The 19,647-nt window shown below is 47.8% G+C and overlaps 1 protein-coding gene across 5 annotated transcripts in view; it reads right to left on the minus strand.

The window, feature by feature from the left end:
• The window catches only part of LOC139550213 (cell adhesion molecule 3-like), a 131,654-nt gene that overhangs the window by 26,804 nt on the left and 85,203 nt on the right, over nt 1–19,647 (minus strand). For all 5 annotated transcript variants that reach the window (XM_071360933.1, XM_071360934.1, XM_071360931.1 and 2 more), the window contains exons 4-7: nt 16,111–16,263; nt 9,920–10,057; nt 4,544–4,714; nt 3,903–3,993 (exon numbers count right to left, since the gene is read on the minus strand). In XM_071360933.1, the coding sequence (XP_071217034.1) occupies nt 3,903–3,993; nt 4,544–4,714; nt 9,920–10,057; nt 16,111–16,263 (553 nt within the window). The remainder of the gene's footprint in view (nt 1–3,902; nt 3,994–4,543; nt 4,715–9,919; nt 10,058–16,110; nt 16,264–19,647) is intronic.

Consider the following 19,647-nt stretch of genomic DNA (forward strand, 5'->3'; position numbering starts at 1 on the left):
GAAGATGATGAGGAGGAGGAGAAGAGAATGAGGAGGGGGAGAAGAGGAGGAGGAGGAGGAGGGAGAAGAGGATGAGGAGAAGAGGAGGAGGAGGGAGGGAGGGAGAAGAGGATGAGGAGGGAGGAGAAGAGGAGGAGGAGAAGAGGATGAGGAGGGAGGAGAAGAGGATGAGGAGGGATGAGGAGGGAGGAGAAGAAGATGAGGAGGGAGGGAGAAAAGGATGAGGAGGGAGAAGAGAATGAGGGGGGAGGGAGAACAAGATGAGGAGGGAGGAGAAGAGGATGAGGAGGGTGGAGAAGAGGATGAGGAGGGAGGAGAAGAGGAGGAGGAGAAGAGAATGAGGAGGGTGGAGAAGAGGATGAGGAGGGAGGGAGAAAAGGATGAGGAGGGAGGGAGAACAGGATGAGGAGGGAGGAGAAGAGGATGAGGAGGGAGGAGAAGAGGAGGAGGAGAAGAGAATAATGAGGAGGAGAGTTAAAAGGTTCAAAGCAAGACAGAGGAGATTATTATTATAATTATGAATTATTATAATTATTGGAGAGGACAAGAAGAACAAGGGAAAGTTTAGCCTTGACAGACAAGAGTCTGAGTTAGATTGGAGTGAGTGAAATGGTGAGAGAGATAGTCAGTGACATGGTGAGAGAGATAGTCAGTGACATGGTGAGAGAGATAGTCAGTGACATGGTGAGAGAGATAGTCAGTGATAGTCAGTGAAATGGTGAGAGAGATAGTCAGTGACATGGTGAGAGAGATAGTCAGTGACATGGTGAGAGAGATAGTCAGTGACATGGTGAGAGAGCTGGTCAGTGACATGGTGAGAGACAGTCAGTGACATGGTGAGAGAGACAGTCAGTGACATGGTGAGAGACAGTCAGTGACATGGTGAGAGAGATGGTCAGTGACATGGTGAGAGAGATAGTCAGTGACATGGTGAGAGATGTAGTCAGTGACATGGTGATAGAGGTAGTCAGTGACACGGTGAGAGAGATAGTCAGTGACACGGTGAGAAAAATAGTCAGTGACATGGTGAGAGAGATAGTCAGTGACATGGTGAGAGAGATAGTCAGTGACATGGTGATAGAGGTAGTCAGTGACATGGTGAGAGAGATGGTCAGTGACATGGTGATAGAGATAGTCAGTGACATGGTGAGAGAGGTAGTCAGTGACATGGTGAGAGAGATAGTCAGTGACATGGTGAGAGAGATAGTCAGTGAAGGGGTGAGAGAGATGGTCAGTGACATGGTGAGAGATAATCAGTGACATGGTGAGAGAGAACGTCAGTGAAGGGGTGAGAGAGATAGTCAGTGACATGGTGAGAGATAATCAGTGACATGGTGAGAGAGATAGTCAGTGACATGGTGAGAGAGATAGTCAGTGGCATGGTGAGAGAGAGTCAGTGATAGTCAGTGAAATGGTGAGAGAGGTAGTCAGTGACATGGTGAGAGAGATAGTCAGTGAAGGGGTGAGAGAGATAGTCAGTGACATGGTGAGAGAGATAGTCAGTGAAGGGGTGAGAGAGATAGTCAGTGACATGGTGAGAGATAGTCAGTGACATGGTGAGAGAGAGTCAGTGACATGGTGAGAGAGATAGTCAGTGACATGGTGAGAGACAGTCAGTGACATGGTGAGAGAGATGGTCAGTGACATGGTGAGAGAGATAGTCAGTGACATGGTGAGAGAGGTAGTCAGTGACATGGTGATAGAGGTAGTCAGTGACACGGCGAGAGAGATAGTCAGTGACACGGTGAGAAAAATAGTCAGTGACATGGTGAGAGAGATAGTCAGTGACATGGTGAGAGAGATAGTCAGTGACATGGTGATAGAGGTAGTCAGTGACATGGTGAGAGAGATGGTCAGTGACATGGTGATAGAGATAGTCAGTGACATGGTGAGAGAGGTAGTCAGTGACATGGTGAGAGAGATAGTCAGTGACATGGTGAGAGAGATAGTCAGTGAAGGGGTGAGAGAGATGGTCAGTGACATGGTGAGAGATAATCAGTGACATGGTGAGAGAGAACGTCAGTGAAGGGGTGAGAGAGATAGTCAGTGACATGGTGAGAGATAATCAGTGACATGGTGAGAGAGATAGTCAGTGGCATGGTGAGAGAGATAGTCAATGGCATGGTGAGAGAGAGTCAGTGATAGTCAGTGAAATGGTGAGAGAGGTAGTCAGTGACATGGTGAGAGAGATAGTCAGTGAAGGGGTGAGAGAGATAGTCAGTGACATGGTGAGAGATACTCAGTGACATGGTGAGAGAGAGTCAGCGACATGGTGAGAGAGATAGTCAGTGAAGGGTGAGAGAGATAGTCAGTGACATGGTGAGAGATAGTCAGTGACATGGTGAGAAAGAGTCAGTGACATGGTGAGAGAGATAGTCAGTGAAGGGGTGAGAGAGATAGTCAGTGAAGGGGTGAGAGAGATAGTCAGTGACATGGTGAGAGAGATAGTCAGTGAAGGGGTGAGAGAGATAGTCAGTGAAGGGGTGAGAGAGATAGTCAGTGACATGGTGAGAGAGACAGTCATTGACATGGTTATAGAGGTAGTCAGTGACATGGTGATAGAGGTAGTCAGTGACATGGTAAGAGAGATAGTCAGTGACATGGTGATAGAGGTAGTCAGTGACATGGTGAGAGAGATAGTCAGTGACATGGTGAGAGAGATAGTCAGTGACATGGTGATAGAGGTAGTCAGTGACATGTTGAGAGAGAGTCAGTGATGGGGTGAGAGAGATAGTCAGTGACATGGTGATAGAGGTAGTCAGTAACATGGTGAGAGAGATAGTCAGTGACATGGTGAGAGAGTTAGTCAGTGACATGGTGATAGAGGTAGTCAGTGACATGGTGAGAGAGATCGTCAGTGAAGGGGTGAAGATAGTCAGTGACATGGTGGGAGAGATAGTCAGTGACATGGTGAGAGACAGTCAGTGACATGGTGATAGAGGTAGTCAGTGACATGGTGAGACAGATAGTCAGTGACATGGTGAGAGAGATGGTCAGTGACATGGTGAGAGAGATAGTCAGTGACATGGTGAGAGAGATAGTCAGTGACATGGTGATAGAGGTAGTCAGTGACATGGTGAGAGAGATAGTCAGTGACATGGTGAGAGAGATCGTCAGTGACATGGTGAGAGAGAGTCAGTGACATGGTGAGAGAGATAGTCAGTGACATGGTGAGAGAGAGTCAGTGATGGGGTGAGAGAGATAGTCAGTGACATGGTGATAGAGGTAGTCAGTGACATGTTGAGAGAGAGTCAGTGATGGGGTGAGAGAGATAGTCAGTGAGACAGAGGGTGAGAAGGGGGAGACAGAGTGGGAGAGGGGGGACACCGAGGGTGAGAAGGGGGAGACAGAGTGGGAGAGGAGGGAGACAGAGTGGGAGAGATGGGAGACAGAGGGGGAGAGAGGGAAGACAGACGGTGAGAGGAGAGGAGACAGAGGGGGAGAGATGGGAGACAGAGGGGGAGAGAGGGGAGACAGAGGGGGAGAGAGGGAAGACAGGCGGTGAGAGGAGAGGAGACAGAGGGGGAGAGATGGGAGACAGACGGTGAGAGGAGAGGAGACAGAGGGGGAGAGATGGGAGACAGAGGGGATTGAGAGGGGGAGAGAAGGGAGACAGAGGGGGAGAGAGGGGAGACCGAGGGGGAGAGAAGGGAGACAGAGGGGGAGAGAGGGGAGACAGAGGAGACAGAGGGGGAGAGAAGGGAGACAGAGGGGAGACAGAGGGGGAGAGGGGGAGAGAAGAGCAGATCTAGTAGTGTTGTTCATGAGTGTGTGTGTGTGTGTGTGTGTGTGTGTGTGTGTGTGTGTGTGTGTGTGTGTGTGTGTGTGTGTGTGTGTGTGTGTGTGTGTGTGTGTGTGTGTGTGTGTGTGTGTGTGTGTGTGTGTGTGTGTGTGTTTCTTACTTCGGGTTTCCATTGCCTATGCATTGTATAATGAACTTCTCTCCCTCTCTGGGCAGATCATTCTGAGGCTGGATAGTGACGTCTGGGGTGACTAGAGAAAAGACCCAACATACAGTAACATTACATACACTGGAGAAGATACACACACACTCACACTGCTACACACACACTGCTACACACAGGTATGAGCAAATTAACATAATAGCCTAACTCAGCTTCTGCCTCTGCATTGCTTGCTCTCCGGGGTTTTAGGCTGCATATCGACTGCAGATGCAAAAAGTTCATTCTATAATGAATGTGATTGATTGACCTGACAGCGTGGTAAACATACGAGTCCCCTGCAGGTGGCAGTATACACATGGCCAGCCGTAGCAGCAGTACTGAGAGGCAGAAGCATAACTGCATAAGGAGAGTCACATTTCTTAGAAGCTTGGATCTCCTTGGATCCTGGTCCCACATTTTCTCTCCTCGCCTCGCTTTCCTCTGTCCTTTTCAAAAGGAGGCGATGAGAGGATGGGATGAAAGGACGCAAGGTATCCAAGAAATTAGTGAAAGGGCCATAGCCTGGGCTACCGTACAGTATGGTGATGATATACATGAGGTTGCAGTGGCAGGGCTTGGCCAGTGGGGGCAGCACTTACACAGGACTCTGATGGGCTGTTCGGTCCACTTCTCACCCGGGGTCAAAGAAGGGTGGTCAACAGCACAGGCGATCAGGGTGTTGTCGTCGCTACGACCCACCGTCAGAGTCAGCTCACTGATCACTGTGTAGGTGGCCTCGTCTGGATTAGTCTCCACCACGTCAGGACGACCTGGACGTACAGACACATACACACAAATTGTCACCATAGGTACTCCTTTTAACTGTCATTGTATAAAATGATTATATAATACTACCACTGTATGATATAATACTACCACTGTATGATATAATACTACCACTGTATGATATAATACTACCACTGTATGATATAATACTACCACTGTATGATATAATACTACCACTGTATGATATAATACTACCACTGTATGATATAATACTACCACTGAATGATATAATACTACCACTATATGATATAATACTACCACTGAATGATATAATACTACCACTGAATGATACAATACTACCACTGTATGATATAATACTACCACTGTATGATATAACACTACCACTGAATGATACAATACTACCACTGAATGATATAATACTACCACTATATGATATAATACTACCACTGTATGATATAATACTACCACTGTATGATATAATACTACCACTGTATGATATAATACTACCACTGAATGATATAATACTACCACTGTATGATATAATACTACCACTCTATGGTATAATACCATCACTGTCTGAAAAGCTGCTTGTCACATTAGTTTATATTCAAGATACAGAAATACCACTGACTGACTGAGTAATATTTCAGTAAAATGACATGGATGATATTTCTCGTTCTCCTTCTCTCTGTCTCTATCTCTTTTCCTCATTCATGCACCCACGCACCAGTGCGCACACACACACGCACACACACACGCACACAGAAACACACACACACACTCAGGGGCTGGCTACAGTTCAAATCTGGGGATCCACCATAATGATACCATAAATGTTGATTATGTCAGCGTTCCAAATGACACCCTATTCTCTATATAGTGCACTACTTTTGACTAGAGTCCATAGGGCTTTGGTCAGAAGTTGTGCACTAAACAGGGAATAGGGATCCATTTGGGATGCAGATACATCCAATTGAATCCAGACATATTAATCCATCCAGCTGATCAATAGCCCTTACCCTTACATAGAGAACAAGAGCATTCCTATTTAAAGCCTCTTCACAGCTCTTAGCCCCTCCATTCATTCAATTAAACCCTCTTCAGCTTCCGTCCTCTTTCCTGAATCTCCCAACCATCATCCTTCTTTTTTGCTTTATCCTTCCTACTTTTCCTTCCTTTATCCTTCCTACTGACCCTTCCCTCATAGCCTGTATTGTCTCTCTTATTGCGTTCCAAATGCCACCCTATTGCCTATGTAGTTCACTACTTCTGACCAGAGCCCTGTGGAGTGAACTGCTTCTGGAGATGCACTGGTCTAATGTGCTGGTTAAATGTAGTGCACCCTTCATATTCCCTCTCCTGTCTCTCTCCTAATACGGCCCCTCCCTCTCCTGTCTCTCTCCTAATACGCCCCTCCCTCTCCTGTCTCTCTCCTAATACGGCCCCTCCCTCTCCTGTCTCTCTCCTAATACGGCCCCTCCCTCTCCTGTCTCTCTCCTAATACGGCCCCTCCCTCACCTGTCTCTCTCCTAATACGGCCCCTCCCTCACCTGTCTCTCTCCTAATACGGCCCCTCCCTCTCCTGTCTCTCTCCTAATACGGCCCCTCCCTCTCCTGTCTCTCTCCTAATACGGCCCCTCCCTCTCCTGTCTCTCTCCTAATACGGCCCCTCCCTCTCCTGTCTCTCTCCTAATACGGCCCCTCCCTCTCCTGTCTCTCTCCTAATACGGCCCCTCCCTCACCTGTCTCTCTCCTAATACGGCCCCTCCCTCACCTGTCTCTCTCCTAATACGGCCCCTCCCTCTCCTGTCTCTCTCCTAATACGGCCCCTCCCTCTCCTGTCTCTCTCCTAATACGGCCCCTCCCTCACCTGTCTCTCTCCTAATACGGCTGCTCCCTCTTCTCTCCCCCTCTCTCTCCCTCCCTATCTCTCCCTCCTCTCTTCCCCTTTCCCTCCCTCCCTCCCTCCCTCCCTCCCTCCACCCTCTCCCTCCCCTCTCTCCGTCCCTCTTCTCTCTCCCTCCCCTCTTCTCTTTCCCTCTCTCCCTCCCCTCTGAGCCTCTTTAATCTCTGTAAGACTGTCAAAGGAGCAGCAGTGAGCGGCGATCTATGCGCTCGTTTCTCTCAGTTAGCTTCTTACAACACAGCGCTCAATTTCTGTGGCCCAAATGGCCTTATAGGACCTGGCCAAAAGTAGTGCCCTACATAGGTAATAGGGTGCTATTTGGGACACACATTGTATGAGAGGGTGTCGTAATAACACATTGACCCATGATGCTCCTCTCCTCAGCCTCTCCTCGGTACCTTTCTTCAGCCATAAGACTGTCTGAAGAGCCCAGTGTGTGTGTGCAGCAGGGGCACAGCAGCACACACATTAACTGTCACACAGGGTTGAGCTCATAAAGACTCCAACACCAGGGGGATGCTCTCCTCTCATAAAGTCTCCAACACCAGGGGGATGCTCTCCTCTCATAAAGACTCCAACACCAGGGGGATGCTCTCCTCTCATAAAGACTCCAACACCAGGGGGATGCTCTCCTCTCATAAAGACTCCAATACCAGGGGGATGCTCTCCTCTCATAAAGTCTCCAACACCAGGGGGATGCTCTCCTCTCATAAAGACTCCAACACCAGGGGGATGCTCTCCTCTCATAAAGACTCCAACACCAGGGGGATGCTGTCCTCTCATAAAGACTCCAACACCAGGGGGATGCTCTCCTCTCATAAAGACTCCAATACCAGGGGGATGCTCTCCTCTCATAAAGTCTCCAACACCAGGGGGATGCTCTCCTCTCATAAAGACTCCAATACCAGGGGGATGCTCTCCTCTCATAAAGTCTCCAACACCAGGGGGATGCTCTCCTCTCATAAAGTCTCCAACACCAGGGGGATGCTCTCCTCTCATAAAGACTCCAACACCAGGGGGATGCTCTCCTCTCATAAAGACTCCAACACCAGGGGGATGCTCTCCTCTCATAAAGACTCCAACACCAGGGGGATGCTCTCCTCTCATAAAGACTCCAATACCAGGGGGATGCTCTCCTCTCATAAAGTCTCCAACACCAGGGGGATGCTCTCCTCTCATAAAGACTCCAATACCAGGGGGATGCTCTCCTCTCATAAAGACTCCAACACCAGGGGGATGCTCTCCTCTCATAAAGTCTCCAACACCAGGGGGATGCTCTCCTCTCATAAAGACTCCAACACCAGGGGGATGCTCTCCTCTCATAAAGACTCCAACACCAGGGGGATGCTCTCCTCTCATAAAGACTCCAATACCAGGGGGATGCTCTCCTCTCATAAAGTCTCCAACACCAGGGGGATGCTCTCCTCTCATAAAGACTCCAACACCAGGGGGATGCTCTCCTCTCATAAAGACTCCAACACCAGGGGGATGCTCTCCTCTCATAAAGACTCCAACACCAGGGGGATGCTCTCCTCTCATAAAGACTCCAATACCAGGGGGATGCTCTCCTCTCATAAAGACTCCAACACCAGGGGATGCTCTCCTCTCATAAAGACTCCAACACCAGGGGGATGCTCTCCTCTCATAAAGTCTCCAACACCAGGGGGATGCTCTCATTTTTACATTTACATTTAAGTCATTTAGCAGACGCTCTTATCCAGAGCGACTTACAAGTTGGTGCATTCACCTTATGATATCCAGTGGAACAACCACTTTACAATAGTGCATCTAACTCTTTTAAGGGGGGGGGGGGGGGGTAGAAGGATTACTTTATCCTATCCTAGGTATTCCTCTCCTCTCATAAAGACTCCAACACCAGGGGGATGCTATCCTCTCCTAAAGACTCCAACACCAGGGGGATGCTCTCCTCTCATAAAGACTCCAACACCAGGGGGATGCTCTCCTCTCATAAAGTCTCCAACACCAGGGGGATGCTCTCCTCTCATAAAGACTCCAACACCAGGGGGATGCTCTCCTCTCATAAAGTCTCCAACACCAGGGGGATGCTCTCCTCTCATAAAGTGATCTGTCTTCTCATGGTTTATCAGGAACCAATGTCACTCAATCTATCCTAATAGTACATGCTGTGTGCATCCCAAATGGCACCCTATTCCCTATATGTCCAACCCCCCCTATCCCATCTATCCCTTCTCTCACTCTCTCTCTCCCATCTATCCCTTCTCTCACTCTCTCTCTCCCATCTATCCCTTCTCTCACTCTCTCTCTCCCATCTACCCTCTCTCTCTCCCATCTACCTTCTGTCTCTCCCATCTACCCTCTCTCTCTCCTGTCTACCCCCTCTCTCTCTCCCATCTACCCCTCTCTCTCTCCCATCTACCCCTCTCTCTCTCCCATCTACCCTCTCTCTCTCCCATCTACCTTCTCTCTCTCCCATCTACCCTCTCTCTCTCCTGTCTACCCCCTCTCTCTCTCTCCCATCTACCTTCTCTCTCTCCTATCTACCTTCTCTCTCTCCCATCTACTCTCTCTCTCTCTCCTGTCTACCCCCTCTCTCTCTCCCATCTACCCTCTCTCTCTCCCATCTACCCTCTCTCTCCTGTCTACCCCCCCTCTCTCCCATCTACCCCACCTCTCTCTCCCCTGTATACCCTCCCCCCTCTCTCTCCTGTCTACCCCCCTGTCTCTCTCTCCCATATACCCTCTCTCTCTCTCTCTCACATCTACCCTCCCCCTCTCTCTCCTGTCTACCCCCCTGTCTCTCTCTCCCATATACCCCCCTCTCTCTCCCATCTACCCTCTCTCTCTCTCACATCTACCCTCTCCTCTCTCTCCTGTCTACCCCCTGTCTCTCTCTCCCATATACCCTCTCTCTCTCTCTCTCACATCTACCCTCCCCCTCTCTCTCCTGTCTACCCCCCTGTCTCTCTCTCCCATATACCCCTCTCTCTCTCCCATCTACCCTCTCTCTCTCCTGTCTATCCCCCCTCTCTCTCCCATCTACCCCACCTCTCTCTCCCATCTACCCCACCTCTCTCTGTCCCATTTACCCTCTCTCCCATCTCCACCCCCCCCTCTCTCTCCCATCTACCCCACCTCTCTCTGTCCCATCTACCCTCTCTCTCTCCCCTGTATACCCTCCCCTCGCTCTCTCCTGTCTACCGCTCTGTCTCTCTCTCCCATATACCCCAATCTTCCATCTGCCCTCTCTCCCCTGTCTACCCCCCTCTCTCCTGTCTCCCTCTCCAGTCTCTCTCCCTCCCTAACCCTTCCCTCCATCCTTCCCCTCCCCCTCCACCCTTACCTGTAAGTTCCTCCTGGTTCCTGTACCAGCGTAGTTTGGCGGGGGGCTTGCTCCCAGAGCTGGTGCAGGTGAGGGTGACCTTACCCCCCTCCTGGACAGTGTCTTCATAGCCAGAGATCTGGGGCTTATCAGGGACCCCTGATGGAGAGAGAGAGAGAGAGAGAGAGAGAGAGAGAGAGAGAGAGAGAGAGAGAGAGAGAGAGAGAGAGAGAGAGAGAGAGAGAGAGAGAGAGAGAGAGAGAGAGAGAGAGAGAGAGAGAGAGAGAGAGATTTGAACTAAGCTCTTGAGGCTCTTGAGGCTAAAAATGTATGTACTAACTCCAGATCGCTCCTTTAAAACACAGACATACATACAGAAGACATGCAGACAGAATACAGTACAGAATTACACTACAGGCATACAGTAGAGACAGAATGGAATACAGCCAGTGGACGTACAGAACCTATAGTCTACACCCCCGTGAACTTTTTTCATATTGTGTTGCGTTACAAAGTGGGATTGAGATAGATTTAATTGTATTTCTTTGGCATTGATCTACACAAAATACGCCATAAAGAAAAAAATATGCATTTAATAAAATAATAATAATAACAAATAACTAAAATACAGTCGTTGCATAAGTATTCACCCCTTTTTTTGTTTAGGGAGGGGCGATGGCTACCTGCCGCCCCATGTTTAGGCTAAACTGTCCCAACGCTCTAACCACTAGGCTACCTGCCGCCCCATGTTTAGGCTAAACTGTCCCAACGCTCTAACCACTAGGCTACCTGCCGCCCCATGTTTAGGCTAAACTGTCCCAACGCTCTAACCACTAGGCTACCTGCCGCCCCATGTTTAGGCTAAACTGTCCCAACGCTCTAACCACTAGGCTACCTGCCGCCCCATGTTTAGGCTAAACTGTCCCAACGCTCTAACCACTAGGCTACCTGCCGCCCCATGTTTAGGCTAAACTGTCCCAACGCTCTAACCACTAGGCTACCTGCCGCCCCATGTTTAGGCTAAACTGTCCCAACGCTCTAACCACTAGGCTACCTGCCGCCCCATGTTTAGGCTAAACTGTCCCAACGCTCTAACCACTAGGCTACCTGCCGCCCCATGTTTAGGCTAAACTGTCCCAACGCTCTAACCACTAGGCTACCTGCCGCCCCATGTTTAGGCTAAACTGTCCCAACGCTCTAACCACTAGGCTACCTGCCGCCCCATGTTTAGGCTAAACTGTCCCAACGCTCTAACCACTAGGCTACCTGCCGCCCCATGTTTAGGCTAAACTGTCCCAACGCTCTAACCACTAGGCTACCTGCCGCCCCATGTTTAGGCTAAACTGTCCCAACGCTCTAACCACTAGGCTACCTGCCGCCCCATGTTTAGGCTAAACTGTCCCAACGCTCTAACCACTAGGCTACCTGCCGCCCCATGTTTAGGCTAAACTGTCCCAACGCTCTAACCACTAGGCTACCTGCCGCCCCATGTTTAGGCTAAACTGTCCCAACGCTCTAACCACTAGGCTACCTGCCGCCCCATGTTTAGGCTAAACTGTCCCAACGCTCTAACCACTAGGCTACCTGCCGCCCCATGTTTAGGCTAAACTGTCCCAACGCTCTAACCACTAGGCTACCTGCCGCCCCATGTTTAGGCTAAACTGTCCCAACGCTCTAACCACTAGGCTACCTGCCGCCCCATGTTTAGGCTAAACTGTCCCAACGCTCTAACCACTAGGCTACCTGCCGCCCCATGTTTAGGCTAAACTGTCCCAACGCTCTAACCACTAGGCTACCTGCCGCCCCATGTTTAGGCTAAACTGTCCCAACGCTCTAACCACTAGGCTACCTGCCGCCCCATGTTTAGGCTAAACTGTCCCAACGCTCTAACCACTAGGCTACCTGCCGCCCCATGTTTAGGCTAAACTGTCCCAACGCTCTAACCACTAGGCTACCTGCCGCCCCATGTTTAGGTTAAACTGTCCCAACGCTCTAACCACTAGGCTACCTGCCGCCCCATGTTTAGGCTAAACTGTCCCAACGCTCTAACCACTAGGCTACCTGCCGCCCCATGTTTAGGCTAAACTGTCCCAACGCTCTAACCACTAGGCTACCTGCCGCCCCATGTTTAGGCTAAACTGTCCCAACGCTCTAACCACTAGGCTACCTGCCGCCCCATGTTTAGGCTAAACTGTCCCAACGCTCTAACCACTAGGCTACCTGCCGCCCCATGTTTAGGCTAAACTGTCCCAACGCTCTAACCACTAGGCTACCTGCCGCCCCATGTTTAGGCTAAACTGTCCCAACGCTCTAACCACTAGGCTACCTGCCGCCCCATGTTTAGGCTAAACTGTCCCAACGCTCTAACCACTAGGCTACCTGCCGCCCCATGTTTAGGCTAAACTGTCCCAACGCTCTAACCACTAGGCTACCTGCCGCCCCATGTTTAGGCTAAACTGTCCCAACGCTCTAACCACTAGGCTACCTGCCGCCCCATGTTTAGGCTAAACTGTCCCAACGCTCTAACCACTAGGCTACCTGCCGCCCCATGTTTAGGCTAAACTGTCCCAACGCTCTAACCACTAGGCTACCTGCCGCCCCATGTTTAGGCTAAACTGTCCCAACGCTCTAACCACTAGGCTACCTGCCGCCCCATGTTTAGGCTAAACTGTCCCAACGCTCTAACCACTAGGCTACCTGCCGCCCCATGTTTAGGCTAAACTGTCCCAACGCTCTAACCACTAGGCTACCTGCCGCCCCATGTTTAGGCTAAACTGTCCCAACGCTCTAACCACTAGGCTACCTGCCGCCCCATGTTTAGGCTAAACTGTCCCAACGCTCTAACCACTAGGCTACCTGCCGCCCCATGTTTAGGCTAAACTGTCCCAACGCTCTAACCACTAGGCTACCTGCCGCCCCATGTTTAGGCTAAACTGTCCCAACGCTCTAACCACTAGGCTACCTGCCGCCCCATGTTTAGGCTAAACTGTCCCAACGCTCTAACCACTAGGCTACCTGCCGCCCCATGTTTAGGCTAAACTGTCCCAACGCTCTAACCACTAGGCTACCTGCCGCCCCATGTTTAGGCTAAACTGTCCCAACGCTCTAACCACTAGGCTACCTGCCGCCCCATGTTTAGGCTAAACTGTCCCAACGCTCTAACCACTAGGCTACCTGCCGCCCCATGTTTAGGCTAAACTGTCCCAACGCTCTAACCACTAGGCTACCTGCCGCCCCATGTTTAGGCTAAACTGTCCCAACGCTCTAACCACTAGGCTACCTGCCGCCCCATGTTTAGGCTAAACTGTCCCAACGCTCTAACCACTAGGCTACCTGCCGCCCCATGTTTAGGCTAAACTGTCCCAACGCTCTAACCACTAGGCTACCTGCCGCCCCATGTTTAGGCTAAACTGTCCCAACGCTCTAACCACTAGGCTACCTGCCGCCCCATGTTTAGGCTAAACTGTCCCAACGCTCTAACCACTAGGCTACCTGCCGCCCCATGTTTAGGCTAAACTGTCCCAACGCTCTAACCACTAGGCTACCTGCCGCCCCATGTTTAGGCTAAACTGTCCCAACGCTCTAACCACTAGGCTACCTGCCGCCCCATGTTTAGGCTAAACTGTCCCAACGCTCTAACCACTAGGCTACCTGCCGCCCCATGTTTAGGCTAAACTGTCCCAACGCTCTAACCACTAGGCTACCTGCCGCCCCATGTTTAGGCTAAACTGTCCCAACGCTCTAACCACTAGGCTACCTGCCGCCCCATGTTTAGGCTAAACTGTCCCAACGCTCTAACCACTAGGCTACCTGCCGCCCCATGTTTAGGCTAAACTGTCCCAACGCTCTAACCACTAGGCTACCTGCCGCCCCATGTTTAGGCTAAACTGTCCCAACGCTCTAACCACTAGGCTACCTGCCGCCCCATGTTTAGGCTAAACTGTCCCAACGCTCTAACCACTAGGCTACCTGCCGCCCCATGTTTAGGCTAAACTGTCCCAACGCTCTAACCACTAGGCTACCTGCCGCCCCATGTTTAGGCTAAACTGTCCCAACGCTCTAACCACTAGGCTACCTGCCGCCCCATGTTTAGGCTAAACTGTCCCAACGCTCTAACCACTAGGCTACCTGCCGCCCCATGTTTAGGCTAAACTGTCCCAACGCTCTAACCACTAGGCTACCTGCCGCCCCATGTTTAGGCTAAACTGTCCCAACGCTCTAACCACTAGGCTACCTGCCGCCCCATGTTTAGGCTAAACTGTCCCAACGCTCTAACCACTAGGCTACCTGCCGCCCCATGTTTAGGCTAAACTGTCCCAACGCTCTAACCACTAGGCTACCTGCCGCCCCATGTTTAGGCAAGCCTATGTTAGTTCAGAAGTAAAATGTTGCTTAACAAATCACATAATAAGTTACATGGACTCACTCTGTGTGAAATAATAGGAGTTGACATGATTTTTGAATAACGACCCCTTCCTCTGTCCCCCATACATACAGCATCTGTAAGATCCCTCAGTCAAGTATTGAATTTCAAGCACAGATTCAACTACAAAGACCAGGGAGCTTTCCGGAAGCCTCATACAGAAGGGTAACAAGTACAAATCAGACAGGGATTATCTTTAAGCATGGTCAAGTTAATATTTATGCTGTGGATGATGTATTAAACCACCCAGATACAAAGATACAGTCGTCCTTCTGAACTGAGCTGCAGGACAGGAAGGAAACTGGGTTGTCACCATGAGGCCATTGGGGATTTTTAAAACTGCTACAGAGTTCAATGTCTAATGGGAGAAAACTGAGGATGGATCAACAACATTGTAGTGACTCCACAATAATGACCTAAATGACAGAGTGAAAAGAAAAATACAAATATACAGAATATAAATTTCCAAAAACATGAATATACACTATATATGCAAAAGTATGTGGACACCACTTCAAATTAGTGGATTCGGCTATTTCAGCCACACCTGTTGCTGACAGGTGTATAAAATCGAGCACACATCCATGCAATCTCCATAGACAAACACTGGCAGTAGAATGGCCTGACTGAAGAGCTCAGTGACTTTCAACGTGGCACCGTCATAGGATGCCACCTTTCCAACAACTCAGTTCGTCACATTTCTGCACTGACAGAGCTTCCCCGGTCAACTGTAAATGCTGTAAAATGGAAACGTCTAGAAGCAACAATGGCTCAGCCACGAAGTAGTAGGTCACACAAGCTCACAGAACAGGACCGTCGAGTGCTGAAGCGCATAGCGTGTAAAAAATGGTCTGTCCTCGGTTGCAACACTCACTACCAAGTTTAACACTGCCTCTGGAAGCAACGTCAGCACAAGAACTGTTTGTAGGGAGCTTCATGAAATAGGTTTCCATGGCCGAGCAGCCGCACACAAGCCTAAGATCACCATGCGCAGTGCCAAGCATTGACTGGAGTGGTGTAAAGCTCGCCGCCATTGGACTCTGGAGCAGTGGAAACACGTTCTTTGGAGTGATGAATCACACTTCACCATCTGTCAGTCTGACGGATGAATCTGGGTTTGGCGGATGCCAGGAGAACGCTACCTGCCCCAATGCATAGTGCCAAATGTAAAGTTTGGTGGAGGAGGAATAATGGTCTGGGGCTGCTACAACATACAATGCCATTCTAGACAATTCTTTGCTTCCAACTTTGTGCCTACAGTTTGGGGAAGGCTCTTTCCTGTTTCAGCATGACAATGACCCCGTGCACAAAGCGAGGCCCATGCAAAAAATAGTTTGTCGAGATTGGTGTGGAAGAACTTGACTGGCCTGCAAAGAGCCCTGACTTCAACCCCATCGAACACCTTTGGGATGAATTGGGAACGCCGACTGTGAGCCAGGCCTAATCGCCCAACATCACCGTACATACAGTAATGCTCTTGTGGCTGAATGGAAGCAAGTCCCCGCAGCAATGTTCCAACCTCTAGTGGAAAGGCACTCAGAAGGTTATACAAACAACAGACAACATGCAATATTCTGCAATAACTGCAGACATACACACTAATGTAATGTAGACTGCATACACATATAGATACTGTATGCTACCAACACTCAGACAAAGAAATCTCCATACAATCCTCCACTACTGTACCAAGTAAACATACCGCCGGGAAGATCTGGAATTGGAATATGTTAATGCATAATACAGACTGTTAATACTTAATACAGAAGCACACAACACATGCACACACCTAGCACGGTGACGGTGGCGCGGGCAGTGCGGACAGGCATTGTGAAGATAGAGCAGGTGTATTCTCCTTCGTCTGACAGCTGTACATTTCCGATGGTGATGGACAGCTCTGTGCCTGTAGACCGGTGGAGCTGGATACGGTTATCTCTCAGAGCTGGGAGAGAGAGAGAGAGAGAGAGAGAGAGAGAAGGGGGGGGGGGGGGGGTAAGAGAGTGAGTGGGGGGAGGGACAGAGGGAGGAAGCGGGGGAGAAAGGGGAGGGTACAAGGCAGACAGGGTAGAGGAAAATAGAACAAGGGGGAAGAAGAAGGAGAGACATAAACCCTTTGTCATCCCACCCAAACAGCAGGCAGGGAAGAATGGAGCACTGATCACTGTAGGTTATGGGAGGATGATGAAATGGTAGGAAACAGTGTATCTAGGCATGATAGCTTTGACCTCTGATATGTAATCTGATATGACTGTGTCTGGGCTGATAACTGTCTGAATCTTGGAACACACGCACAGTACATACAGTAAATACAACCAGTACATACAGTACGAACAGTACTAACAGTAAATACAACCAGTACATACAGTACGGACAGCACTAACAGTAAATACAACCAGTACATACAGTACGAACAGTACTAACAGTAAATACAACCAGTACATACAGTACGGACAGCACTAACAGTAAATACAACCAGTACATGCAGTACGAACAGCACTAACAGTAAATACAACCAGTACATACAGTACGGACAGTACTAACAGTAAATACAACCAGTACATACAGTACGAACAGTACTAACAGTAAATACAACCAGTACATACAGTAAATACAACCAGTACTAACAGTAAATACATACAGTACGAACAGTACTAACAGTAAATACAACCAGTACATACAGTAAATACATACAGTAAATACATACAGTAAATACAACCAGTACATACAGTACTAACAGTAAATACATACAGTACGAACAGTACTAACAGTAAAATACAACCAGTAAATACATACAGTACGAACAGTACTAACAGTAAATACAACCAGTACATACAGTAAATACATACAGTATGAACAGTAAATACAACCAGTACATGCAGTACAAACAGTAAAAACAAAAGAGTACATGCAGTAAATACAACCTGTACATGCAGTAAATACAGCCAGTACGAACAGTAAATACAACCAGTACATACAGTAAATACAAACAGTACATACAGTACTAACAGTAAATACAACCAGTACATACAGTACGAACAGTACTATCAGTAAATACAACCAGTACATACAGTACGAACAGTACTAACAGTAAATACAACCAGTACATACAGTACGAACAGCACTAACAGTAAATACAACCAGTACATACAGTACTGACAGTAAATACAACCAGTACATACAGTAAATACAACCAGCACATACAGTACGAACAGTAAATACAACCAGTACATGCAGTACAAACAGTAAATACATACAGTACTGACAGTAAATACAAACAGTACATACAGTACATACAACCAGTACATACAGCACTACCAGTAAATGCAACCAGTACATGCAGTACTAACAGTAAATACAAACAGTACATACCGTAAATACATACAGTAAATACAACCTGTACATGCAGTAAATACAACCTGTACATGCAGTAAATACAACCTGTACATGCAGTAAATACAACCAGTACATACAGTACGAACAGTAAATACAACCAGTACATACAGTAAATACAACCAGTACATACAGTACGAACAGTAAATACAACCAGTACATACAGTAAATACAACCAGTACATACAGTACTAACAGTAAATACAACCAGTACATACAGTAAATACAACCAGTACATACAGTAAATACAACCAGTACATACAGTAAATACAAACAGTACATACAGTACTAACAGTAAATACAACCAGTACATACAGTACATACAGTAAATACAGTACTAACAGTAAATACAACCAGTACATACAGTAAATACAAACAGTACATACAGTACTAACAGTAAATACAACCAGTGCTAACAGTAAATACAACCAGTACATACAGTACATACAGTAAATACAACCGGTACATACAGTACTAACAGTAAATACATACAGTACGAACAGTAAATACATACAGTACGAACAGTAAATACATACAGTACGAACAGTAAATATCCTATATAAATACAGTACAGACAGTACATACATTACACATAGTACATACAGTACATACATACAGTAAATACACACGGTACATACAGTAAATGCAGTATATACATAAAAGTACATACAGTAAATACACACAGTACATACAGTAAATACACACGGTACATACAGTAAATGCAGTATATACATACAGTACATACAGTGAATACAGTATATACATACAGTAAATACAGTATATACACACCGTGCATACAGTATATACAGTAAATACAGTATATACATACAGTAAATATCGTATATACATACAGTAACTACAGTATATACAGTAAATATACACAGTACATACAGTACATACAGTAAATACACACAGTACATACAGTAAATACACACAGTACATAAACTAGAAATGTCCTTGTTTTTGAAAGAAAAGCACATTTTTGTCCGTTAAAATAACATCAAAATGACCAAAATACAGTGTAGACATTGTTTATGTTGTAAATGACTATTGGAGTTAGAAACGGCAGATTTTTTATGGAATATCTACATAGGCGTACAGCGGCCCTTTATCAGCAAATGGCATGTTGTGTTAGCTAATCCAAGTTTATCATTTTAAAAGGCTAATTGATCATTAGAAAACCCCTTTGCAATTATGTTAGCACAGCTGCAAACTGTTGTTCTGATTAAAGAAGCAAAAAAACGGGCCTTCTTTAGACTAGTTGAGTATCTGGATGAAGGCTATTCCATGCGAGAAATTGCCAAGAAACGGAAGATCTCGTACAATGCTGTGTACTACTCCCGTCACAGAACAGCGCAGACTGGCTCTAACCAGAATAGAAAGAGGAGTGGGAGGCCCCGGTGCACAACTGAGCAAGAGGACAAGTACATTAGAGTGTCTAATTTGAGAAACAGACGCCTCACAAGTCCTCAACTGGCAGCTTCATTAAATAGTACCCGCAAAACACGAGTCTCAAGAAGAACATTCGTGAGATGCAGAAAAAAAGATGCTGGAGGAGTGCTTGATGCCATCTGTCAAGCATGGTGGAGGCAATGTGATGGTCTGAGGGTGCTTTGGTGCTGGTAAAGTGGGAGATTTGTACAGGGTAAAAGGGATCTTGAAGAAGGAAGGCTATCACTTCATTTTGACAACGCCAGTCAGCTGGTATTATGTCTATAATGGAGTGGCCAGCACAGTCACCGGATCTCAACCCTATTGAGCTGTTGTGGGAGCAGATTGACCATATGGTACGTAAGAAGTGCCCATCAAGCCAATCCAACTTGTGGGAGGTGCTTCAGGAAGCATGGGGTGAAATCTCTTCAGATTACCTCAACAAATTGACAACTACAATGCCAAAGGTCCGCAAGGCTGTAATTGCTGCAAATTGCTGCAAATTC

The sequence above is a fragment of the Salvelinus alpinus genome, chromosome 23 (assembly GCF_045679555.1).
Source record: "Salvelinus alpinus chromosome 23, SLU_Salpinus.1, whole genome shotgun sequence".
Taxonomy (NCBI): Eukaryota; Metazoa; Chordata; class Actinopteri; order Salmoniformes; family Salmonidae; genus Salvelinus; species Salvelinus alpinus.